Source organism: Heterodontus francisci, unplaced genomic scaffold, assembly GCF_036365525.1.
Source record: "Heterodontus francisci isolate sHetFra1 unplaced genomic scaffold, sHetFra1.hap1 HAP1_SCAFFOLD_54, whole genome shotgun sequence".
NCBI lineage: Eukaryota > Metazoa > Chordata > Chondrichthyes > Heterodontiformes > Heterodontidae > Heterodontus > Heterodontus francisci.
In genome coordinates this window covers 6680675-6708534 of record NW_027140250.1, presented here as the reverse complement: position 1 = coordinate 6708534, position 27860 = coordinate 6680675, and the positions used below count along the sequence as shown (strand labels likewise).

The window sequence follows — 27860 nt, the reverse complement described above, 5'->3', positions numbered from 1 at the left end:
TCTGGCTGTTATTGGTCAGTTAATTATGTTCCATGAGAGGTCAGTAGATGCCATTATTCATGCTGGTGATTCGTCAGTTATTGTGCATCGTGCCAAGTCAATCCATGCTACTGTTCTGGTCGTGGTATGTTGTCTGCACAGCAGGTGCTTGTGCGTTTTGTCGAGGAGGGAAACCCTGATATTCGCGGAGGAACAGGCCACTGTTAGGGGGAAGGTCTTGTGTTTATCGATCTCCATAGTTTCCTTGACGCAGTGAACGGCACAAGCCTGCCATCAAAGAAAATCAACTCAATGACCACCGCATTGAATGGTCCAATTCCAAACTCAAACTCATTTATTGTGGACTGGCATGCAAGACACAATAACATCATAATATAAAAGAGACCAAAAACATGCAAAAATGCAAAAAAAAAATGCACAGATCTTCGTGAATGGCAGAGATACAAAGAATCGCAAAGGATGACAAAACAGATCTCAAGAGCGACAAATCTTTTACAATAACGTCAGAAATATATTGTCATTAAAAGCAATGTGGTCTCATTACAATAACAGTTGTGATATTATAAATGAAAATAAGGAAATGGCAGGAATTATACATAATTACTTTGCATCAGTATTTACATGGACACAACTTTTATTAAGGTTCGTTGTTGCCGCAGTCAGACAAATGCTGCCCTGACATTGAGGGCAGTCACTCTCTGCTGGAATACAGCTATATCATCCATATTTGTACAAAGGGTGTGATGAGTGAGGTCTGAAGCTGAGTGGTCCGACAAACCCAAACTGAGCGTCAGTGAGTAGTTTATTGGTAATTACTGCTTGATAGCGCTGTAAACAACACCTTCCATCACTTTGTTAATGATGGAGAGCAAACTGCTGGATCAGCAATCAGAAAATTGCAATTGTCACACTGCTATTTAAAGAAAGGTTAGCGAGCGAACCGAGGGAATTATAGATTGTTTAGCCTAACAGCAGTTTTCAGGGAATTACTAGAGTGTACATTTAAAGATGGAGTGTCTGGTCACCTTGAAAAGTTACAGCTAATCAGAGAGAGCCAGCGTGGATTTGTAAATAAACCTGATCAAATATTTTGTGGAGGTAACTAAAGTAGAGGACAGGGGAACCTCAATGGATGTTATTCAGATGAATTTCCAGAAAGCACTCAACAAAATCCCTCGTAACTGATTGTTGGCTAAAGTTGAAGCTCATAGAATTTAGGGAAAATTATTGACCTACTTAGGACGTTAGTTTAGTGGCAGGAGATAGACAGCAGGGATAATGGGCTGATCATCTAACTGGCAGGATGTGATGGCGCCGTCTGGCAGGAACCTCAACTATTCACCATATTTATTAATGATTTAGATGACTGGATAGAAAGCCACATACAATTGACATATTCAATATTGCAATTGAAAGAAACCATCAGCCATATTGCAAACATGAACATTTTAAGCATAACTTTGCAAAAAAAAAAGGTTCAGTGACTGTGTAAAACTTTTTCAATATTGGTGAGTGTGAGGTCTCCAATTTGGAATTAAAAAGATTACAGTACTTTCTAAATGGTGAAAAGCCGGACGCAGCACAGGGAAAAGAGACTTCAGTGTCATGGGCAATTGCAGGAGCGAAAATCAAAACAGCCAATGGAATGCTGTGCTTTATATCTAGTGGAATGGAATACAAGGGGGTAGAAATGATGCTGCAGCTAAAAAGAAAACTGGTCAGGCCCCATCTGGTGTAATGTTCAGCTATGGGCAATATGCATTGGGAAGGATATGTTGACCAAGGAGATTGTGCAGCATAACAGATACTAGAATGATTCCTTGGCTTCAAATGTTACTGTTTTTTATTCATTCATAAGATGTGGGTGTCTCAGGCAAGGCCAGCATTCCTTGTTCATGCCTCGTTGCCTTTCACAACAGGGTGATTTGTTAGGCTATGTAAGAGGACAGTTAAGAGTCAACAACATTGCTGTGGGTCTCTAGTCACATGTAGGACAGACCCGGTAACAATGGCAGATTTCATCCCCTAAGGATATGACTGAACAAGATTTTTTTTTAATGACAATCGACAATGGTATCATGGTCACCATTACTGAGACTAGTTTTCAATTCCAGATTTATTAACTGAATTTAAATTCCATTAGCTGCGATGGTGGGAATTGAACCAGCGTCCCATGAATTAGCCTTGGACTCTGGATTGCTAGTACAGTAATATGAGCACCACGCCACTGCCTCCCCTCATTATGATGAAGGATTACACAAACTGTGGCTGGGTTCCCTGAAATTTGGAAGAGTCATGTCCTTTCACATTCCCAGCCTATGTCTTCCAGCTGCTGGAAAGTCTTTGGGAATTCTGCAGGTGAGCTTATTGCCACAGAATGCCGATCATCTGACCTGCTCCCTTCGCCACTACATTATTGTGAATGGTCTGGTTCAGTTTCTTGTCAATGACAACACCCAGTAGGATTTGATGGTGGTAGTGAATTCACTGATCATGATAGCTAGGGGAGATGTTGTTGTCTCTCTTGTTGGAAATAGTCATTACCTGACACGGAGGTGGTGAGTATGTTCCTTTCTACCCATCAGCCCAAGTCTAAATAATGTCCTGATCTTGATGTCAGTGGGCATGAACTATTTCTTAATCCGAGGAATTGTGAATGGAACTAAAGACCATGCAATCATCAGCAAAAAGCCGAACTTCTGATATTTTGATGGTGGGAAGGTAACTGACCAAGCACCAGAAGATAGTTGGGCCTCAGAGAACTATTAGGAAACACATTTTTCTGTAATAACAGTGGAAATCTGGAACGTTCCTTAACAACTTCCAAAGTAAAGAGCTGTGGATGTTACATCTAATCTAAGTTTTCCAGACTAATATTGTTAGAATTTTGTTATCTCGGTGGATCAAGGAATCTGGTTCAAAGGCAGGTAAAGAGACTTGAAGAACATATCAGGTATGATCTAACTGAATGATCGAAAGCTGTGCACTGATAATGTGGATATGTGCCCGATCCTGTCATATTTAGCGGGTAGAATGCACACATTCTATCAATAACTTTGTAATCTTTCACTTCTGGCCTGATTGCACTGAGCAGTGCTGGAGTACAGCCGTTCTTTTATACCCTGCCGTTCAGTAAGTGTTAACCTGGGCACAGTGGAGCAGTGGTTAGCATCGCAGCTCCAGTGACCTGGATTCAGTTCTGTGTGCTGCCTGTGCGGGGTTTGCACGTTCTCCCTGTGAATGCGTGGGATTCTTCCGCGTGCTCTGGTTTCATCCCACAGCAAAAGACTTGCAGGTCGAAAGTAAGTTGACCATTGTAAATTAACCCTACTGTGGGTAGGTGCTCGGAGAATGGTAGGTAATGTAGGATTATTATAAATGGGTGGTTGTTGGTCGACAGAGACTCGGTGGGCCGAAGGACCTGTTTCAGTGCTGTATGATAAGAATAATAACGTGAGCAGGGAGGGTCAGAAGGCTATTGTAATGTCGGATCATTCGTGGTGTTCAAATTAAAGTATCGAATTAGGCCAGTGCATATTCATTTAGTCAACTCCCAACTTGTGCAGTCAATATTCAATTCTAGATATAAATTCGGTGCAGTGGTAAACAAAATTGAGAAAATTTTGCTTCTTGCAGAATAAATGTTAAAATTTAGAACCATCTTGTTTGCCAGTAATTGCGGTTATTTTGTACCACGTTACACCAAACCTATAGCAGTGATAGTAAACTATAATGACTAGTTTAGATATGAACCTTTCAGAAAGAAACATGGGAAAGACACCTTCCTCAGTTTTCCAAATATTAAGCAGGAAGTTGTCTGCTTTTCAGTAAGTCTGCACCCACCGGAACAGATCGCACTGGCATCGTTCCTGTGCCTGCACTCCTGCTGAGTTCCTTGAAAAAGACGGCAGTCCAATAAACTGGTCTCGTTCCCAGTGCATTCAAAGATATCAGTCTGTACGAGGCCAGTGCCCTCTCCAAAATGGGCATATCTTGGCACAGACACGGCGACTCCACACTGAAGCTGACTACAGACCACATTGGCGTCTTTCAGATCCCAGTCAAGGTCACTGTACCCCAGTTTTCACCGTACTGGATCTCCAGTCTGCCTGAGCATGGGGAGTCTCCGGATATTAGTCGAGGATATCTGTGATCTGAACAAGCATATTATATCATAATTAGCATAATACATTAATAATCACAATAATACAAATATTTATATTTCAATACGCATCTGATTAATCACAGATCTGGCATCAGTCGTTCTCAGATTCTGTTCAAAACAGATTATGCTGGATTTCCTGTATCACTACTTCTTATAATGTGACAGAACTATCATGTTTAAAATGTTCCTTTATTTATTTATAACTTCCGCAGTCGCCGTCACTGTAACTGAGAAACATGCACTGTATCAGCAGTTAGAACTGGGCAAGAAGTATTGTGTGACAAGAACTGGTGCTAGGAGTAATGTTGTTCATATTTAACATAAATGATTTAGATACAGAAAAGGGACGTACAATTGTAATATTCACTAATGACATCTACTTGGAGCAATAGTTAATACAAAGGCAGATTGTGAGAAAAATACTTTACGTTAACGAAATTGTAAATGAATTTTAATGCAGATAAATGTACACTGACACATTTGGGTAGGAAGACTGAGAACCCATATTCCTTGGACAATGATAACCTAAATTGCGTCGAGGAGCAATGGTACTTAGGGGTACAGATATAAAAATCAATAAAATAGCAATACAGATTAACAAAGCTCTAGAAAATACAAAAAAAGATTGAGGTTTGTTTATGAGAGATACGTTGAAAGGGGAGTCACACCCAGCACAAGGAAAGATTTGGTGTTGATTGGGAGTAGGTTGATTGGGTGCCAAATAGTCAGAGTTTCCCTACTTTTCGAGGCAGTGTGTAACTGAGCAACTTTACACCATATCAGTTGAATCCTAGTGCTGCAACTGCTGTAACTGTACTGGATCAGCTTGGCTAGAGTTGTCGCTAGTTTTAGAGCACTCATCTTCAGCACTACAGCTGGGGTGTTACCGGGCCCTTAACTTTTGCTTTGTGCAGTGTGCTCAGCCGCTTCTCAATGTTGTGTGCCGTAATCTTCGGAATGGACCAAACAATTGAACGCTTTTGCACAGTGCCAACGCATTGACATGGATTGTCACACAATACTTCTCACCTTTTGTCAGTCTGAATAACTGCCTTTAACCCACACTTTGTTGACCGTTTTGTAGCCAGTTTGCTACAGTCTGTCATGATCACCCTTCAAAGCCCTTCGTTTGCAACTAATTACATTGAAACCACATTCACAGTTTTAAGTTTACAAACTGGACAGACAGTTTGTGACCAGCAAGATGCAGCAGTCAGCATATAATCATAGAATGTTTACAACACAGAAGGAGGCCTTTCAGCCCGTTCTGTCCATGCTGGTTATCTGTAAGAGCACCTCACTAGTCCTATGCTTCTGCCCTTTCTCCATCGCCATGCAAAGTTTTTCTCTTCGGGTGCTTGAACACTTCCATTTTGAAAGACACAATGGAATCTGTCTCCATCAGACTCGCAGGCAGAACATTCCAGATCCTAACCACTCACTATGTAAATCCAGTTTTCCTCATGTCACAGTTGGTTCTTTTGCCATCCACCTTATAACAATGGCCTCTGGTTATTGACCTTTCTGCCAAGAGGATCGCTTCCTCTATCTACTCTGTCTGGACCCCTCATTATTTTGAACACCTCTATTAAATTTCTTCGCAGCCTTCTCGGTTCTATGGCGTGCAACCACAACTTCTCCAACCTATCAATGGAACTGAAGTCTTTGATCCCTTGAACCTTCCTTGTAAATCCTTTCGACACCCATTCTAATGCATTGACATTCTTCTGATGTGTCGTGTCCAGAATTGTACACAATAAGCCAGTTGAGGTGAACCCAGTGTTTCACAAATGTTCATAATAACTAAATAACTTTTGTGCTCGATGCCTCTATTTAAAAAGGCATCCCTTTGACTTATTAACCACTTTCTCATCCTGCCATGCTGCCTTCAACGATTTGATCAGAAATACTCCCAGGTCATTCTTGGCTGCAGTCACTTTATAATTGTACCCTTGAAAAGAGAATGGCAGCCAGCATTAAAATAAATCCCAAAGTTTTCTCTGGACAGAGAAATAGTAACAGGGTGGTGAAAGGAGGAGTGGGGCCGATTCGGGATCAGAAAGTGGATTTACATATGGAGGTAGCGGGCATAGTTGAGGTATTAACTGAATTCATGGCGTCTTTCTTTGCCAAGAAGGAAGATATACCACAGGCAATAGTGAAAAAGTAGGTAATTCAGATACTATAGGGGTTTAAAATTAATAAAGAGGATGTATTAGATATACCCTGTTATATATGAAGATATGCGTGAACATACAAATCAGGACCAGGAGTAGGCCACTCAACCCCTCGAGCCTGATCCACCATTCAATAAGTTCATGGTTGAACTGATGACTCCACACTTCCACCTACGCCCGATAACCTTCCACCCCCTTGGTTATCAAGAATCTCCTTACCTCTGCCTCAAAAAAAATCAAAGACTCTGCTTCCACTGCCTTTTGAGGAAGAGAATTCCAAAGAGTCACGACCCACTGAAACAAAGAAATTCTCCTCATCTCTGTCTTAAATGGGCGACCCCTTATTTTTAAACAGTGACCCCTAGTTCGAGATTTTCACACAAGGGGAAACATCTTTTCCACAACAACCCTGTCAAGTCCCCTCAGGATTTTATATGTTTCCATCATGCCGCCTCTTACTCTCCTAAATTCCAAAGGATGCAAGCCTAGCCTGTCAAATCTTTCCTCGTATAACAGGTCACCCATTCCAGATATTAGACTAGTAAACCTTCTCTGTACTGCCTCCAACGCATTTACATCATTCCTTAAATAAGGAGACTACTACTGTACACAATATTCCAGATGTGGCCTCACAAATACCCTGTGTCGCTGAAGCATAGCCTCCCTACATTTGTATTCAATTCCACTCGTGATAAATTATAACATTCTCTTAGCTTTCTTAATTACGTGCTGTACCTGCATACGAACGTTTCGCGTTTCATGCACTAGGACACCCAGATCCCTCTGTATCTCAGAGCTCTGCAATCTCTCAGCATTTAGATAATATGCTTCCCTTCTATTCTTGCTGCCAAAGTGGGCAATTTCACACTTTCACACATTATACTCCATTTGCCAGGTCTTTGCCCACTCAATTAACCTAATCATATCTGTTTGCAGACTCCTTATGTCCTCTTCACATGTTACATTCTTACCTAACTTTGTGTCATTAGCAAATTTAGCAAGCATACCGTCGTAAGTCATTTCTATAAATTGTGAAACGTTGAGGCCCCAGCACAGATCCCTATGGCACACCACTCGTTACTTCTTGTCAACCAAATAATGACCCATTTATGCCAACTCTCTGTTTCCTGTGAACTAACCAATCTTCCATCCATGTTAATACGTTACCCCCTACACCATGCATGAACTTTTATTTTCTGCAATAGCCTTTGATGTGGCACCTTCTCAAATGCCTTCTGGAAATCTAAGTACAATACATCGACCAATTCCCCTTTACCAACAGCACATGTAACTCCCTCAAAGAACTCCAATCAATTGGTTACACATGATCTGCCTTTCACAAATCCATGTTGACTATGCCTGATTACCTTGAATGTTTCTAAATGCCCTGCCATAACATCTTGAATAATAGCTTGTAGCATTTTCCCTAAGGCAGGTGTTAAACTAATTGGCCTATAGTTTCTTGCTTGCTGTTTCCCTCCCTTTCTGACTAAAGGAGTTGCATTCGCTATTTTCCAATCTAAATGAACCTTCCCCGAATCTGGGGAATGTTGGAAAATTAAAATTAACGCATCAACTACCTAACTTGCCACTTCTTTTAACACCCTGGGATGAAGTCCATCAGGTCCCGGGGACTTGTCAGCCTGCAGCTCCAACAATTTGCTCAGTACCTTTTCCCTGGTGTTTGCAATTTTCTTGAGTTCCTCCGTCCCTTTCATTTCCCGACTTACAGCTAAAACTGGGATGTTACTTTTATACTCAATAGTGAAGACTGATGCCAAATATCTGTTCAATTCATCTGTCATCTCCTTATTTTCCATTATTAACTCCACAGAATCACATTTTATGAGTTCAACGCTCGCTTTATTACCTCTTTTCTTTTTTTTTAAATGTATATATATATATAGAAAAACTCTTACTCTCTGTCCTTATTTAGCTATCTAGCCTTCTCTCGTCCTCTAATGCTACCTGACTTATCAATGTTTTTGTCATCCTTTGTGTTTTAAAAATATTCTGTCCAATCTTTTGACCTGCCTCCCATCTTTGTGCAATTACAAGCTTTTTCTTTAAGTTTGATACGACCTTTGGCTGTTATGCTTAACCACGGATGGTGGGACCCACTCTTGGAATGTTTCTTTCTCTTTGAAATATGAGAAATTGTGTATTCTGAAATATTTCCTTAAATGTCTGCCACTGAAGCTCCATTGACCTGTCCCGTAACCTGATTTGCCAATTCACTTTAGCCAGCTCTGCATTCATGTTCTCATAATTGCCCTTATTTCAGTTTAAAATATTAGTCTTGGACCCACTCTACTCTCCCTCAAACTGAATGTAAAATTCAATCATATCATGATCGCTGTTACCTAGGGGCACCAAAACTGTGAGGTCATTAATTATTCCTACCTCATTGCACAATACCAGGTCTAGTATATCCTACTCTCTGGTTGGCTCCACAAGGTATTGTTCCAAGAAATTCTCCAGAAAATATTTTATGCAGTCCTCATCTAGGCTATCTCTGCCCATCTGACTTTTCCAGTCTAAATGCAGGCGAAAATCCGGCCCTAATTATCACTGTACCGTTCTGACAGGCTGCCATTCATTTATTCATTTATAACCCGCCACACAGTGTGGTTAATGTCAGGTGGTCTGTACACCACTTCTGACAAGCAAATTCTTGCCTTAATGATTTTTCATCTCTACCCGAACAGCTTCTACATCCTGGTCTCCTGAACTGAGATCATCCCTCACCATTGCGCTAATACCATAATTAATTAACAGAGCTACCCCTCCACCTATTCCTAGCTTCCTGCCCTTCCCAAATGCCATGTATCCTTCAATCTTCAGGTCCCTGTCTATATATATAAATGAACTAAACCTTGGTGTACAGGGCACAATTTCAAAGTTTGCAGATGATACAAAACTTGGAAGCATCGTGACCTGTGAGGAGGATAGTACAGATCTTGAAAAGGACATTGACAATTTGGTGGAATGGGCAGGCAGTTGGCGGATGAAGTTCAATGCAGAGAAATGTGAAGTGATTCATTTTGGTCGGACTGACATGAAGATAAAATATCAAATGAAGGGTTCAATTCTAAATGGGTTACAGGAGCAGAGGGACCTTGGTTTAATAGTGCATAAGTCATTGCCGGTGGCAGGCTATGTTGAGACAGCGTTAAATAATGCATACACGGCCCTGGGCTTTATTAATAGGTGCATAGAGTGCAAGAGCAAGGAAGTTATGTTGAACTTGTATGAGACACTAGTTCGTCCTCAGCTGGAGTATTGCATCCAGTGCTGGGCGCCGCACTTGAGGAAAGATGTGAGGGCATTGGAGAGAATACAGAGACGTTTCATGAGAATGGTTCCAGGGATGAGGAATTTCAGTTATGATGATAGATTGGAGAAGTTAGGACTGTTTTCCTTGGAGAAGAGAAGGCTGAGAGGTGATTTGATAGAGATATTCAAAACACTGAGGGTCCTGGACAGAGTAGATGGAGAGAAATTGTTTCCACTGGTGAAAAGACCGAGAAGGAGAGGGTACAGATTTAATGCATTTGGTTAAAAAAAGCGAAAGTGACAGGAGGAAAATCTTTTTTCATGCAGCAAGTATTTAAGATCTGGAATGTTTGGCTGAGAACGTGGTGAGGCAGGTTCAATTGAAGCATTCAACAGGGAATTAGACATTTATATGAAAAGGAAGAATATGCAGAGTTATGGAGAGAAGGCAGGGGAATGGAACTGAGTGAATTTCTCTTTCAGAGGGCCCATGCAGACATGATGGGCCGAATAACCCCCTTCTGCACTGCAACAGTTCAGTGATTCTGTGAAATTGCCTGTCCTCCTTGTTCCAACCAGAATGTACCAGTTCCCACTTCTCTGAATTAAATTTCAGCTGCCACCTGTCCGTCCATTTCACCAGCCTTTCTTTGTCTTGTTGAAGTCGATCACTATCCTCCTCACAGTAACTGGTCAGGATTTCAGGAAAACTCGGCGCTTTTCTTCCAATAGTTCAATGGTGTTGAGTTTAATCGTTGCAACTGCTTCCTGAACTATGTTATCTCTTTTGTTTAATATTCTGTGCATTTCACTTTCTCAATATTTGCCAAAATGTAAATGGCAATGCGTGAGCAGCGGTGGGATCTTACAGAGCAGTTACCTTTGTGATTCCCACGATAACTGCGGACCCATTACTTCAGCTCCCCGAGGCTGAGGAACATCCCTCCCTCCCTCCCTTCCCTGCTCCCCAGTCTAAGCTTCACAATCTGTGTGATATATCAGATCTGAGGCCAAGCGATCATTGCAGGTGGACAGCCGGGCTGACATTACATGCCCGGCAGCGGCTGCCGGGTTGATGAATGGAGAGTTGGATTGAGATTGTGACATTTCCAGCCGTTCAGATCATTCACTGCGGATCTAGGGAAAATCTCAATAGAAACTGCTCTGTCTGCATTGTAAATGTGCTGAGTATCAGGTAGTTTCTGCTCCCGGTGGAGAATGCTTATTAAATATAATGCTAATGATATAATTTGAAACAGTGATCCTAATATTAACAATAATTCTAACCGGAGATTACTGGAATTATTATCATCTGACTTTCTGGGTGCTGACCGTCCCGGATTGTTTTACTTTCACTTCCTCACAGAATCTATCAGTCGCGGCGGGAGATGAGAGACTGAGAAAGATTTTTACCTGAGCAGATGACGCCGGCATCATTGCAGTGTGACAAGGAATAGTGACCCCATTGATATGATTCACAGTCCCGCAGAGCGGCCTCGGTCCCGCCGCACTTTACATTATACGTCACAATGGGTCCGGACCCTTCCCCAAAGTGAGCCCGGCCCGGTGCAGAGACCGCGGTCCCGCAGCCCAGCTCCCGACACACAACAGTGGCGTCCTGCAGGTCCCAGACATTGTCATGCACAGTCCCCCACTGTCCCCTGTAGTGAATCTCAACTCTCCCAGCGCACCGACTGCCTCCATTCACCAGTCTCAGCTTCACGGTCTCTGTCAAATATCAGAAATATCATCAAGCGGTTAGAGTGTGATAAACCCACAGGTTCCCAGCGCCCGGACCCTCCCCATTCACCAGGTATGAATTGATAGGAATATCAGTCTGCACTCAGAACACTAATAAAAATCGGAGTATATATTACACACGAAAAAAGGAAAGGGAAATACTAATACACGGTGCAAACGAGCAGGGAACCAGGAGACAGCCGGATATTCCCACCAACACAGCGGCTCCAATGAGAACTGGGTGGGGACAGGCTCAGAATAGTTTTAACCTGCAGAAGTGTGGAGATGGGCGCGGCTGTAATGATCACATGTTTACGTGCTCAGGACTCATTGGACGAAAACAGTGAGACCCCAGCACCAGGAAAGTGCAGAGGAAATTGCACCCACACCCAGTACAGCCAATGAAGACAGGGCTGGATGGTGATGTGATCTTGATGTCAGCGCAGATTGGTTAGCTGGACCTTTGGACCGGCAGCAGTGTCAGTGGTGCTGATCCGTCACACTTTGCTCTTCAGAGACACTCAGTTATTGTCCCTCTGCATGAAGGCAGCAGTCATCTCTCAGCTAAAGTTAAAGATCTTTAATCAATGTATGAGGGACACCCTCCCTTTCTGACTCTCAACTGGGCACTGCGTTAATCCGTGATCAAAGAAAATGCTGAGATTTTCGCCCAAGTTTCATATTTAATGGGATGGATTAGAGCAGAGAGAGAGCAGATAGTGTGAAAATAAAGGGCGATTACCTGACGGGTCAGCCTTACTGTTCCCAGGACTGCCTGAAGTGAGAAGTTAACAATTAGAGTTCACTAGGGCAAGAAATGAATGAAACTGTCAGAAAGAAAAAAACACAAGTACAACTAACTGCAGGGTCATTATTCCCGTGCCTTGCAGAAGAAATTATATCGGGATCTGTGATTTCATTCCTTAAAACAGAAAATACAGTTTCTGCAACACATTAATATTGGTAATGGGATAAAATATATCCAGAATTGTTTTCACATATACACACACTGACACCCGGATACACGCTCTCCTTGTGCTGACGGTGGGTGGGCTGCATATATTACCAGTCTGAAGGTACTCTGAGAAGGCGATGGTGATGGTCCTCTCCCTTACAGAATCTGACAACGAAACAGCCTGGAGGGACGCCATTCGGACCATGGTGCCTATGCTGTCTCTTCGTAAGAGCTGTCTAATTAGTCCCACTCCCATTCCCAATCGCCCTGTAAATTTGTGCAGATGGTGCTCTGATCATTGATGACCCGCATGTAGATACCCTGAGAAGAGGGTGTTGATGGATATCCTTTTAAACCCACAATGATGGCACTTTCAGTGAATTCAGCTTTCCGATCTAAAGTTCGAGAAGGGATGGCAACACAAATTAAAGATTTTCCGATCCTGCGGTAGATTTCAATGCCTTTCAATTTACTGCAAATTCTTCCACCTGTAACTTTCATAGTTTCTGTAAACGTGTAATTGGGCTATTCTGTCTTTCAATAAATTATATAGCTTCCTCAATCGAAACAAAACAAGATTAACGGTCTGTCAGCCTCATAACACCGGGCTGACTGTTTCTAACGAAGCTGTTGTAGTTCTGATTCTCTTGTAACCTGCCATCGCCGACGTCCCTGTTCTTTTACCCATTAATGATGTTCGATCAATGGTCCTCCCGGTTACTGGTTAAGCGTTTCTGCTTTTCAAAAATTCAGTCACTCGGTTGACCTGAACCCAATCCCCCTGATCACAATGTGTCTCACAGATCTCCAGGTGTTTTTCTATTCTCAACATTATTTACTACAGACGGTGTGTTGACCTGATCCCAATCCCCCTGATCACAATGTGCCTCACAGATCGCCAGGTGTTTTTCTATTCGCAACATGGGGTGGCACAGTGGTGCAGTGGTTTGCACCGCAACCTCACAGCTCCAGCAACCCGAGTTCAATTCTGGGTACCGCCTGTGTGGCGTTTGCAAGTTCTCCCTGTGTCTGTGTGAGTTTTCTCCGGGTGCTCCGGTTTCCTGCCAAAGACTTGCAGGTTGGTCGGTAAATTGTGCATTATAAATTGCCCCTCGAATAGGTATGTGGTAGGGGAATGTAGGGATAGGTGAGGATGTGGTAGGAATATGGGATTAGTGTCGGATTAGTATAAATGGGTGGTTGATGGTCGGCACAGACTCGGTGGGCCGAAGGGCCTGTTTCAGTGCTGTATCTCTGAACTAAACTAAACATTATATACTACAGGCAGTGTGTTGACCTGTTCCCCAACTCCCTGGTGAAATTATATCTCCCATGTATTATTGTCACTTTGTATACTCTGGTGATATATTATAGACAACGGGACACCGATTCCTGTCCTCAGCTGTGCTTCCCGAGTAATTTTGAATGCGTTACTGTTTTCCATCTATATCTCACTGGTCTCTTAATGATCCTAATTCTGGAATGTAAAGAGTGTGTGACTTGCTCCCAGTCCTGAAGCCTTAGCATTCCTACTAACTTTCCCTGATAATAGTCAGTTCCCACAAATTCCCCTTTTCCAGTGACCCAATGACAGACCCGGGGATGCGGGGGGGGGGGGGGGGTGGGGGCGGGAATAATCTTTCAGTATTTACAGTTCCAGTCTCAGTGTTTCTGTCGAGTCCGTGAATCGTCTTCAATCCACGCAGTCATTTCCCCTACTCTTCATGCATTTATCATTTCAGCCTGTTACCATCCATGTCACGTGGAATTTTTTTTCTCCAGATAATGCAGTGGTTCAAGGAGAAAGCCCACGAATACCCTCTTAGGGAAACTAGGGATAGACAATACATGGGTGGAGGACAACCTCGCCAACATGACGACAGTGGTTCAAGAAAACACCCCGCCATCCTGTCTGGCCACGTAGGGTTGTTCAGTAAATTCTGTCTGGCCAGCGAGCTCATATCCCGAAAATGAATCTAAACAATTATAACCGAGATTCCCATACTTGTCTATTCGGCAAGTTTATCTCTTACTGTCTCAGAGAAATGTTCAGTCAATCCCCTTTCTCAATCATTACTATTTTTCCATTTATCTGCACTACTCCTCATTTCTGCTGATTCCTCCATTTTTCTCTCAGATCCCTCCTCGCAGTTTCTAACTGCTCTCCTTATTGTTGTTGAAAAAGTTTGGATGCATTTCTGTGTACCGTTTTTCAAATCTCCGATATATGCAGAGAAAATACCCACTATTCCAACACTCTTCTGGTCGGCCTCCTACCCTAGGTAAACTTCAGCTGATCTGAAACTCTGCTGCTGTTATCCTGGTATGGACAGTCCCGCTGTCACTGACTCCTGGATCCCAACGCCTCAGATTTCAGTGTTCGCACCATCACCTTCCTGATGTTTAGACTAATGGGTTTGGTGCAAAAGTGTTAAGTTATTTTAACATTTTATACATATGTTAACTTACTATTGTACCTTATTACTACAAACAGTAATATAGAAATATTAATAATAAATAACAATAAACTCAAAGGAGGTGAACTGAAACGGGACAAACGTGGAATATTCAAAGCCCAGAATTTAAACTCTTGAATGAGTTACAAAACCAGGGACAGCGGTGGTTTAGGGGATACAAAATACAGTCAATGCAGAGAGTTTATGAGTTAATGCTTCGAACGGCAGATTATCAGATGGGTCAAGAATCAAAATAATTATATTATATCAAATTATTTTAGGTCCAATTTGAACTACTTCCACAATTAAATGAGCTCTTGTGGATTTCAGAAGCAAATTAATTGATATAATTACAGTTATTGTAGCTTACACTCACAAGACAGAAGGAACTCATATCAAGTAATCCGGATTCTGTGTGTCAATACTATTATCAGTCACGTTTAGCCATCTATCTCCATAACATATCAACTAGTGTCTGAAGAAACGTTACCACGGTTCGAAATAACCAAAGACGCATCGAACATTTGCGGTCCCGAGACAAATTGCTCTGGGCACTGTCTGTTGAATTTAAACAAATTCAGGATTTGTTCCACAAGGTGACCAGAGTATGGCACATGTAGAAGGACATTAAAGAATTTAATAGGAGTAGGATTAGGACATGCTGCCTACCCAGACTACTCCGCCGTTCAATAAGATCATGGATGATCTACTGCCCCAGATCAACTTTCCCACCTTTTCCCAGAGATTGGGAAACAACTCCGGATCTTTCATTAAACACTGCATCGCACCATGTACAAAGTATGGGACATGTGGAAAGAGATTCAGAAATACGTCTGGATATGAAATACTACATCAAATGTATGAATCATGTAGAAAGAGACTGAGAAACACTAATTATTGCACAACACCGTGCATATAAATGTATGAAATCGAAATCATGATTTATTGTCAAAAGACATAGTTTTGAAGATTGTCGGTGACGAAATAAGATTGTTCATACGCCAAATCCCCCGAAACCAGCAGCATAATTTTTGGAGGGTATAATTGATAACTCTATTAATAATCAGTACAAATGAAGCAATATGGATTCCACCTCCAGCTAATATATTATACAATATTTATTGTCCTTTCTGAATATTCCAAATGCTGCACAAACTATGTAATCTAATTCTCTCCAGCTGATGTCACTTCACTGAGAAATTCCGGGGACAGAAATCTCAATGTGGGATGGGTCGACTGGATGTGGTTCCCGGTATTCTACAGTTCTGACTCCCATACACTCGATTGTAACACTGACTACTTTCTACTTCCAGGAGTCTCCGTTTTAAACGTCTGATTAGAATTTTAACTCCTGTCTGCTGCGTCCATCCGAGAGCCACAGGAAAAAACATAAAATCAACTCTTGCCGCATTTCTGTTCGATTTTGGTAATAAAACAAAATTTAACTCATATTATCTCTGGAAATGCAATTAAATATTAATTAGATGACAAATCCTAGATTCGTTGTTGCTGTTGGCGACAAAAATGGATAACAGTTCCTTATTTGAATTTGATGAACTTAAAATCAAACAGGACAGAATGTATTCAATGACAAATTTATAAATTAAGGAAACTGTTTCAATATTCACTTGTACGATTTCAATAAATGACAAATCAAAATAAATATGCACATGCCCCATAAATTGATTTTGATCTGGGGCTAATAGCTAAAAAAAAGTTTCAGGGAGTCAGATAGATTTCATACTTTCTCTCTGTTCTATGGCTTGCAGAAAATATTCTTAAATTACCTTAAAAATCAGAATTTTAGAATGCAATCCCTTTCACAAAACCAAAAGAAAATTAATCATGGAAGTCTGTAATAACATTAAGGGAGCGTTTCCCTGTCGTGAATCAGCATTTGCTGTCGATAGAAATTAACAAATGTAACCAAACCCGCACTGGAAACAGTGAGAAACTGAATCGAATCATTGACCAAAAAACTGCGCAAAAATATCGAGCAGGTGGAAGGAGACTATTCATGATATCTCATTAAACACTTCACGATGGTTTACATAAAAGGAGCATGTGGAAGGAGACTTTGTCACATTAATCATTACTTGACGCTGTACATGCGAATATGTGAAATAAGTTGAGAATTTATAATTCAAAGTTCTAAAGTTCAAGGTCTTCATTAAGTAAACAATAATAAATGGAAAATCTTCCGGAGATTTTGGAATATTCATTAACATTATCTTTGGGAACGGCACTTCACAATGACAGTAATAATTAATGCTAATTGAAATAATATTGGTTCTGCCTACAGTTAATACATTATACAATATTTATAGATCATGTACGACACTCGAACATGGAACAAACTACTTAATTCATTTCAGTTCCAATCAGTATATCACACAGGGTCAGACAGCACTTCTACTGTGAAATAACTGGGACAGAAATTCCCGCATGGCTTCAGTCAGCAGTAGATTTAGCTTTGACTGCTGTTCTATAATCCCTGCATTACCATCGAACCCAAACCCCGAGACCTTCTATTCTCACTGTGATCACTTTCTACTGCTGGATTGCTGTGTTTAAATAATCTGCTTAGAATTTCAACTTCAGTCAGTTGTGTTGGTACAAGAGCAGCAGAGGACCAAATAAAACAAATTGCCACAGTATTTGTTTTCAATTTTGCATTTAAATCAAAGTTTTGCACATGTCCCACCTGGCAATTTAGAAGACGTGTTAATAAGATGCAAGATATTATAAAAACAATGTTTTCTGAGGGCGAAAGAATGGATAATTGTTCCCTGAAGGTTGCTGCCCATGTTAATAGGGCTGTTAAGAAGGCATATGGTGTGTTAGCTTTTATTAGTAGGGGGATCGAGTTTCGGAGCCACGAGGTCATGCTGCAGCTGTACAAAACTCTGGTGAGACCGCACCTGGAGTATTGCGTGCAGTTCTGGTCACCGCATTATAGGAAGGATGTGGAAGCTATGGAAAGGGTGCAGAGGAGATTTACTAGGATGTTGCCTGGTATGGAGGGAAGGTCTTACGAGGAAAGGCTGAGGGACTTGAGGTTGTTTTCGTTGGAGAGAAGGAGGAGGAGAGGTGACTTAATAGAGACATATAAGATAATCAGAGGGTTGGATAGGGTGGATAGTGAGAGTCTTTTTCCTCGGATGGTGATGGCAAACACGAGGGGACATAGCTTTAAGTTGAGGGGTGATAGACATCGGACAGATGTCAGAGGTAGCTTCTTTACTCAGAGAGTAGTAGTGGCGTGGAACGCCCTGCCTGCAACAATAGTAGACTCGCCAACTTTAAGGGCATTTAAGTGGTCATTGGATAGACATATGGATGAAAATGGAATAGTGTAGGTCAGATGGTTTCACAGGTCGGCGCAACATCGAGGGCCGAAGGGCCTGTACTGCGCTGTAATGTTCTAATTCTAATTCTAATTTAATATTGATGGAATGTAAAATCAAACCAACAGCCCAAGATTCGTATTCAACGTGAATTCTACAAATGAGATAAACTATTTCAATATTCGCTTCATATGATAGCAATGAATCACAGTGTTTATTGTCATAAAGCATGCCTGCTTTTTAAAAATGATTCTGAGCAACTAGCCATTGGAGAAAAGGATACAGGGAGTCATGTGCAATTCATTGTTTATGTTTTCTGTGGCTTGAATACAATTTTCTTTGAATAATTCACAAAACAGGCTTTTACGATACAATTAGTTAATATTCACGGAAATATAATTCGTTAAGCACATAAAGTATCTGATAACACTGGGAGTAAGCTGGCCTGTCAGTAAACCAATAAAGTTTGTAACAGACAGAGATTAATAAATGGAACCAAACACACACGGGAAATAGTGAGAAACAGAATGGCATCATCAATGGAATAAAACAACAAATATCGAGCCGTTGGAACAATCAAAAAGAACAATATCGCTAACTCTTTACACACAACATGACACTGTGTGAAAATATGTGATTGGGAAAACTTACCTATCTTTAGGCACTGTACAAAAAATGGAGGCAATAGAATAATTAATTTAATATAAAAGAAACTAATTTTGAAGATCATCACTAACTGATCAATAATACAGAGCAAATTCCCCAACGATTTAGGAACTTTCAGTGAAATCATTTTTTGCAGAGTGCTCTTGATAATTATACTAATCTTGAAAACGAATTGAAAAATATTGGTTCCACCTCCAGTTGAGTGCTTATTATTGAATGAATATAACACTTCAACATTGAACAAATTACTTTAACATATTTAGTTTCATGAACTGCATCACCAGGAGAGCAGACAACACTTGTGTTGAGAAACATATGTGACTGAAATGTGTGTGGTGGTTCATGTCGGCAGCAGATGTAGTTTTGACTGGTGTTCTGCACTCAGTGAGATAAATTACACCCAGACTCTGATATACTCTGATCAAACAAAGACGGTGCTCTACCTCTATCAGACTCGCTTTAAATAATCAGATTGGAATTTCAATTCCAGCTGGCTGTGTCAGTATAAGAAACACAGGGGGAAATATAAAACAAACTCCCACAGTCTTTGTGTTCGATACAAATTCAAATGGGAATTTAAAATACCTGTTAATTAGATGTAGAATATTCCAAACTCGTTTCATGTAACCAAAACAATATTACTGTCAGCAGTAGCTCAATTGCCAGCACTCTCGCCTCTGAGTCAGGAGATGGTGGGTTCAAGTCTAATTCCACAGAATCTAGGCTGCCACTCCAATGCAGTACTGAGGGTGTGCTGCACTGCCCAAATGCTTTCCATCGGAGGAGAAGTTAAACCAAGGCTCCGTCAGCCCTTTCAGGTACACTATTTGGAGGAAGGGCAGGGGAATTATCCCCAGTGCTCTGGCGAATGTTGATACCTCAATCAACATGTCACACACACAAAAGGTATTCTGGTCATTATCACATTGCTGTTTGTCGGCGCTTGCTGTGTGTAAATTAGCAGCCACGTTTCCTATATTACAGTATGGACAACACTGCAAAACAATATCGAATTGACAGAAAAGCCCTTTGGGACGTCCTGACGTCGTAAAATGCGCTATATAAACGCAAGGCATTATTATACAAATGGAAGTTTATTCCTATTTGCAGTTGAAAGAACTTAAAATTGAAACATTCAGTCCAAACTTTGTAGTAAATGAAACTACTACAAATTATGTTACACAGTATCCATTTCATGCCATCCCAATGAATGACAACTGTAAATAAAATTGATCCGTTTTCCGTAAATTGATCTCAGACACTGACATATTCTATTCTAACAGCGAAGTGTCTATTTTTCTAACAGACCCTGCTTAAATCGACCCATGAGATTTTCAACGCCAGTCTGCTCTGCACGAGCGGCTGGTAGAAGGCAATAAACAAGTCCCGATATTTCATTAAACTCTACACAAGAAAATTAAAATGTATAAAGCATTATTTACTTTCTACATCTCCTGAATTTATTCTGTATTCAAGATGATAATTAGATTAATAATATACATCTTGTAATAATAATCAGTGTATCAGTAAATAACATAATGCATTCAATAATCTTTAACTTACAGTTCAAAAGCTGCAGTGGAGACAGGGTCAGGAAGGTTCGCATCATCGTTCTGGCGCTGGGTACAGCGATGAGAACAGAACATGACCCGAACGCTGTTCTCAGACACTAAGAGCTCCTTACAGCAGCTTCTGATACTCTGGCAGTTGTGGAAATTAATTCTTTGAGAGAAGTTTCTGCAGAAACCAATGTTTCCTTCCAAATAACCAATAGATTTTGACTTGTGCGAACCGTGAATTACAGTCTGGTAAAATACACCAATGAGAAGAAATGTGACCATTAATGGATAAAATGAACCTTGGTTCCAACTACCAGCCTATCCTGCGAGGATAATGACGTGTGACAGTGTGAAAAGTAAATGAATCACTGATTTGGCGTCCAGATCATAGATTCATAGATGCACAGGAAAGGCCATTCGGCTACTTTAGTCAGAGTCGTCCCTTTGAAAGAGCTGTCTAATTTATTGTCACATATGTAGCTTTTTCTCGTAAACCTGCAAATTATTCCATCGCAAGCACTTGTTTTATTGTCTTTATAAATTCCTCTGGAATCTGATTTCATCGCTCTTTCGGGTCGTGCTTTCCAGATCTAAACAAGCCTCAGTGTGAAGAAATGTCTCTTCACTACCTTTCTATATTCTGCCGGTTCTACAGAGGGTCCCGGACCCAGGCCCATCTCTGGAACCGCAGAGAAGAGGTAGGTGAGGCGGTGTCACCAGAGCCAGTACGCAAGGCTCCGGCGAGAGGGCCTGGGCAGTTTTCATGTGGTGCAGGTGGAGGGAGGTCCCGGGGAACGAACTGGTTCCTGGTGAGGGTGCTCTGTGCGTCACAAATTGGCCATGAAGGAGGCAACGCCCCACCCCACCCACAAGGCCACAGGGAGAATGCTTCGTTTTACAAGGTGTCCTCTCCATATGGTGGAGGACATCGCTGCTGGTAAGATCCCAGCGGCGGTGGAATGATACCATAATTGTCCCTTAATTGGCCACTGAAGATCCTCAATCTGCCATTAGGCGAGAAGGCTGTTGTCGGCCTATCCTGCCTCCAGGATCACTGGAAGACGGTGAGGCGATTGGAACTCCATCCTGCCAAATCCCTTGCCACACACCGCTTTTCTCCGTGCCCCCTCCCCACCTTTCCCGGCTTCCAATCACGCCTCTGGGGGCCAGTAAAATCCTGGCCATGATCTCTGATGACAAACGTATTCATGAGAGGAAATAATTTCCGCATTCTTACTCTACCATAACCCCTCATTATTTTGAACTCTGTTAGATATGGGATGGCGGGACTGACGTATGAGGAGAGATTGAGTCGGTTAGGATTATATTCGCTGGAGTTCAGAAGAGTGAGGAGGGATCTCATGGAAGTCTACAAAATTCTAACAGGACTTGACAGGGTAGATGCAGGAAGGATGTTCCCGATGTTGGGGGATTCCAGAACCAGGGGTCACAGTCTCAGGATGTAGGTAAGCCTTTCAAGACAGAGTTAAGGAGAAATGTCTTCACCCAGAGAGTGGTGAGCCTGTGGAATTTGCTAGCAGAGAAAGCAGTTGAGGCCAAAACATTGTATGTTTTCAAGAAGGAGTGAGATATAGCTCTTGGGTCTAAAGGGTTCAAAGGGTATGGGACGAAAGAGGGAACTGGTTACTGAGTTGGATGATCAGCCATGATCATATTGAATGGCGGTGCATGTTTGAAGGGCCGAATGGCCTACTCCTGCTCCTATTCTCTATGTTTCTATCCCACTGAACTTTCCCTGCTCCAATAAGAAAAATCCAAGCTCCTGAATTCTCTCCATGTAAATGAATTCCCTCACACGTGGTGCCTTGTTGATAATCCTCATTTGTACGTTTTGCAGGGCCTTGAAGTTCTTCCAAGGTATTCATGCCCGGAATTGCACAGCGGACGCCAGCTGAGTCATAACAATTGATCAATAAAGTAGTAGCTTGATGCCCGTTATGTTTGAATTCAATAACCCCATTTTCAGAGCAAATATCTCGTACATTTTCTCAATCAGCTTCTCTACTTGCCCTGCAATCCTTAAAGATTCATGAACATGCATTCCCCTGTCCCTCTGTTCTTGCACCTCCTGAAAATGGTACTATTTATGTTATATTGACATGATGTTTTCACAATGAACATCACTTCTGACTTGACCACAATAAGTTGCATCTACCGTTGATTTGCCATTTTCAGCAGACTGTCTACCCTGAAGTCTGCTATAATAATATTCACGATTTAATGCAGAGCCATGTTTTTCACCATCTACAAATGTAAAAATTATACATTCCAAACGCAAGTCTATGTAATTTGTATGTAGAAGGGAAAAACAGCAGTCTTAAAACCAACCCCCGGGCAACAGCCACTCTCGTCTGTCAGAAGAGCATCCATTCACCACTGTTCTCTACCTCCTATCGCTTACGCAATCGACTACTCGAGCTGACATCGTCCCTTTAATAATATGCATTCCCATTTTCTGAATAAGTCTGTTATGAGGTACTTCGTCAGCATTGGATACCCAAATACACAAGGCCTACTTCAGTCTCTTACTTGATTAAATAACTCAATCAGTTAAGTTACGCGCGATTGGCCTTTAACAAATTCGAGATGGTTTTCCCATCTTACCCCATGCTTCTGCAAGTGAGAATTAACTTTGCCCTTGATGAAGGCCTCCAGTAGATCTCTAAACTTTCACTGTGGTTAGACAGATTAGCGTGTAGTCACATGGTTTACCCTCTCCTCTCGTTTTGAAAAGGAGTCTAACGATTGCCAAGTTCCAGTCCTTTGGCCCCAGTGCGAGAAACAAGGAGGATTGAAACATTGTGGTCAGGGCTGATCTTATCTCTACCCAGCTTCCTTTATCTCCCAGAATGCTTCCCATCTGGACCAGGGGTGTTGTCGACATTTACTGACAAACTGTTTAGCAATGCGTTCCCATCTATTTTATCCTATGCAGGATATCTACATCCCTCTCCTCGATTGGGACATTAATTTCCACCTCTTCTTTTTTGAAGGCAGTTGCAAATTACTCATTCTGTACCTCAGTCACGCCCTCTGCCTCGACAGGAATATTTATTTGCTTCTCCATAATCGGCTGCACCGTTCCTTTATTTTTACTTGTATATGTTTTACAAGATTTCTGATCCCCTTTATTGTTCGCTGTTAATCTTTTATATGCTTTCCCTTTGTCCTTCTTGTATTCTTTTCCAATTCTCCCTGCACACTCTGTTTTCTATTTGGTTTTAGATTATATTCTTGAATTGGAATTTGTAATGAATCTCTCCTTTCTCTTTTCCTTTAACTGACAATTCATTTTTCATCCAGAGAGTGCAGCATTTAATTCCCCATCTTCATCTCTAGATTTGAGTATTCCAATGCATTCCTGGCCAACCTCCCTGTTTGCATCCTCAGTCATCCTGAGGACATCCAAACCTCTGCTGCCCATATACAACTCTCGCAAGGAGACGTCCATCCATCACCTCTGCACTCGCATTAGCTTCTGGTCATGCACCTTAACAATATTGAAATTCCCGCGTTTATTTTATAATCTCCCCATGAGCTCTTCTCTCCCTATCTCTGCAGTCTCTTTCAGCCCTATAAGATATTTGTGCTCCTTCAATTCCGGATACCTGAGCATTCCCAAATTTAATCGCTCCACCGCTTGTGGTCTTATTTTCATCTTCCTAGATCCGAAATTCTGGAATTCCCACCATACACCTCTGCCTCTCTACATATTTTTCCTCCTTTAAGATGCTGCTTAAAACTTACCACCTTGACAAAGCATTTGGTCATCTGACATAATATCTGTTAACGCTGCTCGCTATCAAATTGCGTTTGATAATATGACTTGGAAATTTTAACTATGTAAGCGCACCTCATCAATAAGAAGTTGTTGATCTTGTTTTCCTCCTTCTCCTTTACTCTTGTCCAGTTAGAAGTGTGCTTTCGAATGAAGTGTATTTAGCTCTCGGTGGCTGAAAGGGCCTTTGAACCTCTCCATTCCAGTTCCACTATTATTCCTTCCATCCTTCCTTAACCATAATGAAGTTGCCCTTACCCTCAACTTTCACTCCACCAGACTCTACATTCAATGAAATATCCTCCATCACTTCTGCCAACTTCACTGCCATGCTACCACCGGACATCCTCTACTCCATTTTCAGCATTCTGAAGGTACAGCTTGACCCACTCTTCCTTCACTCAAAACACCCACTACTCTTCCAATGTCACCTTCCCATGCAAGTGTTGGTGATGCATGACCTGCCCTTTCACCTTCTCTCCTTCAACTGTCAGGACCACAAACAGTGATTTATTTGTATTTTTGTCTTTGTTTAATCAATGTATTAATTCTTAACAATTGTCCTCGACACCATGGAGATGAAGCATACCTTCTGCAATTACTTTGCTGAGTACTTCCTTTAAGTCCCTTAGCTTCCATTCACTTGCCATTATAATTCGCTGTCCCACTCACAGCTGACCTCTCTGTACTCAGCCTCCTACATTGTTCCAATTTTTCTGACTCAGCATCAACTTCAAAAATAAACACGTGGGAACTACTGCCCCCCATTTGTTTTTGACAGCAGGTTCTGGTAATGATTCTGTTCTTCATTTAATCACTACTGCCTTCCACCCCATCACAGTTTCTCTCTTTATCTCCTTCCTCTGTTCCCATTTTCCCAGCCTCTGTCCTTACTGAAACACTGTTACAGAACAAACCTTTCCTGTTCTGAAGAAAATTCTCTTTCTCAAAATGCTGCCTCGCCTACTAAGTAGTTCCAACATTTTCAGTTCATGATTTAGATTTCCAGCATCTGCAGTATTTTGACTTTTTAAAGAAGTTGATGTCATAGAGAAATGTGGTGAGGTTGCAATTGAATGTAAATACATACACACAATAGATCAATAACTTCGGAGAGAGTGGCAAATGGGAATATGATGGGATCAGGAAAGTAATCTTCTTCGGCACACACTTGGTCAAATGTTGACTTGTTGCCGAGGGCAGCCACCTCGATTACCATTACCACCATTACCAGCAATACAGCAATCACTGCTGTTCTGCTCAGTTTTGCTGTATTTGCCCACTGTAGAACAGCAGAGTGTATCTGAGACATTCCTCTCAAAACTTCTGCACTCCATATAAGGACTGTGCAGCTTTATTGGGAAAACTGCCAAATATTTGAGGAAATGTGATCTCTAATTGAGACTGTCGAGAGACGCAGAACACACTGAGACACTGAGTGGTCATCATAATTTGTGAATATTCACCATCGTTGAACTATACAGGGAGGGATGTGATGTGTTCCCTCTAAAACAAAGTAATCTGTTTTCTGGAAGGTGATCACTTGGAGTCAATATCGGCTTTCCATTGCCGAAATATGTGAAAAGCAGCTCACAGTCTGCAGAGCCTCAGAACAGCCACTGTGTGTTTTTCTGTTCTGTTGAACTGAGAGGAAGCACCTGGCGTTGTGGTGATTTCTCTGCTTCCGTTTTTCTTGCCTGCTGCTCTGTAATGTCAAGATACTGCAGCAGCATATTTCAACTCGGAATTTGAAATTACGTTGTTTAAAATCCAAAAGGACAAAGTATCGGGGGAAGAATTTCTGGGCAATATCATTAATTCATTGCAAATATTTGACAGCTTAGTGTCTGCAAATAAACGTACCTCTTATCACAAAAACTGAATCACAGCACAGAATATCTGTAATCTGTGTACAATTTCCAAATGTGTAACACACAATATCAACAGGCCATGATAAATCACTCTGAGTCCAATTCAATCAGCAAAGTCAGATACACCAATGCATCAATTCTCGCTGTGGTTTTAATTTAAAATAAAAGAACCCATGAGATGTTGCCTGTCTAGGTTAATGAAGCAGGAATACTGTTAAGAATCAAATACAATCAGGAGGATTGAGCCTGTGTTAATGTAAAGTGTTAACTGGCTGTGATCCGATCACTGGAAATGCAGCCTGTGTCAATATCAGTCGTTAACTTGCTGTGATTCAATTCAAAGAGGGGATCTGAAGGTAGACTGTCCACTGTTCCCCAATAAATAACATTTAATGTCAGCCTGATTTCTCTGGGAGCGAAAGTAGATCTGGGTAATGAAAAGAGTCTGAAGAACTTAAAACAGATCAATAAATGAACACAGCTGAGCAGCCACTATCGAGTTATTACAGATAGAAAATGTTCAAATGATTAATTCCTCCGGATCTCACATAGAATGAAACAAAAACTCCCCAGAAATGGACATTTAATAAGATAATTCCACATACTGCATTGTCAATCCAGACAAAAATGATTTGAAACAAGGTAAATCCCCCATAACACTGCCACCCACTCTTTGGTTTCTGAGGATATGTCCGGTCCTTTCCCAATATGATAGACTTATCCCCCTGAGGTGTGTTTTGCAGATATCACAGACTGACAATTTCAGTATGAGCCATGGGTGTTGACAGCAACTGGTTGTCAGAGAAACTTGAAACACACGCACAGAATCGTGGGGATTGAAGATATTTGGGTCAATCTCTTGTATCTGTGAGGAGCTAATGAATCCTGTAAACAGTGGCACTTACACATGAACATGCTGAGAAATGGTAGCACTCACCAAGGAACTTGTAGTAAGCACTGATACTCAGCAAAGAACCTATATAAATTATGTTATACGCAAGATCTCCTCAGACTTTCTCAAATACTTAAGAGAATGCAGTATGAAAGTAGCGATCTGAGGATCTCTCTGCCAACACTGTCATTTTCTGGGGTCCCTGTTAGTCATGTGACACGCAGGCAACCTAATAAACACTGACCTTAAATCAGAAAGTGCTGGAAATACTCAGCAGATCGAACAGCATCTGTGGAGACTGAGTTAGCATTTCAGGTCTGTGACCTTTCATGAGAACTGGAAAAGGTTGGAAATGTAATAGTTTTTTTTTCCAAAGTGAAAAGGAGGCGGCAAGCAGAAATAAAATTAAGATGTGTGATAGGACGGAGGGCAGGAGAGATTTTTTGTTGTTATTATTCATTCATGGGGAGTGGGCGTCCCTGGCGAGACCAGCATTTATTGACCATACTTGATTGCCTTTGCGATGATGTGAGTTGCCTTCTTTAATTGCTGCAGTCCTTGGGGTGTAGGGACACCCAACAGTGCTGTAAGGAAGGGAGTGCCAGAATTTTAATCCAGCGACAGTGAAGGAACGACGGTCTTGTTCTTAGTCAGGATGGTGAATGGCTTGGAGGGGAATATTAAGGTGGTGGTGTTCATCTGCATCTGCTGTCCTTGTTCTTCTAGGTAATATGGGTAGCGGCTTTGGTAGGTGCTTGGTGTGTTGCCACAGTGTACATTGTTCTTGATACACATTGCTTCCACTGTGTGTCTGTGGTGGAGGGAGTGAATGTAGGAGGTTGTGAATAGGGTGCCAATCAAGCGGACTGCTTTCCTGGATGGTGTCGAGATTCTTGTGTGTTGTTGGAACAGCACCCATTCAGGCAAGTGTAGAGTATTCCATCATACTCCTGACAT

General features: G+C 41.6%; 1 protein-coding gene across 1 annotated transcript; it reads right to left on the bottom strand.

Annotated features, from left to right (window-relative positions):
* Positions 1-370: 370 nt before the first annotated feature.
* On the bottom strand, positions 371-20406 carry LOC137359151 (scavenger receptor cysteine-rich type 1 protein M130-like). Its single transcript, XM_068025225.1, has 4 exons — positions 20346-20406; positions 12101-12133; positions 11032-11346; positions 371-4154 (listed from the first exon to the last, which is right to left on the bottom strand). The coding sequence occupies exons 1-4, from the start codon at positions 20389-20391 to the stop codon at positions 4051-4053; spliced, it is 498 nt and encodes a 165-aa protein (XP_067881326.1). The 5' UTR covers positions 20392-20406; the 3' UTR covers positions 371-4050.
* Between the last annotated feature and the right edge of the window lie 7454 nt (positions 20407-27860).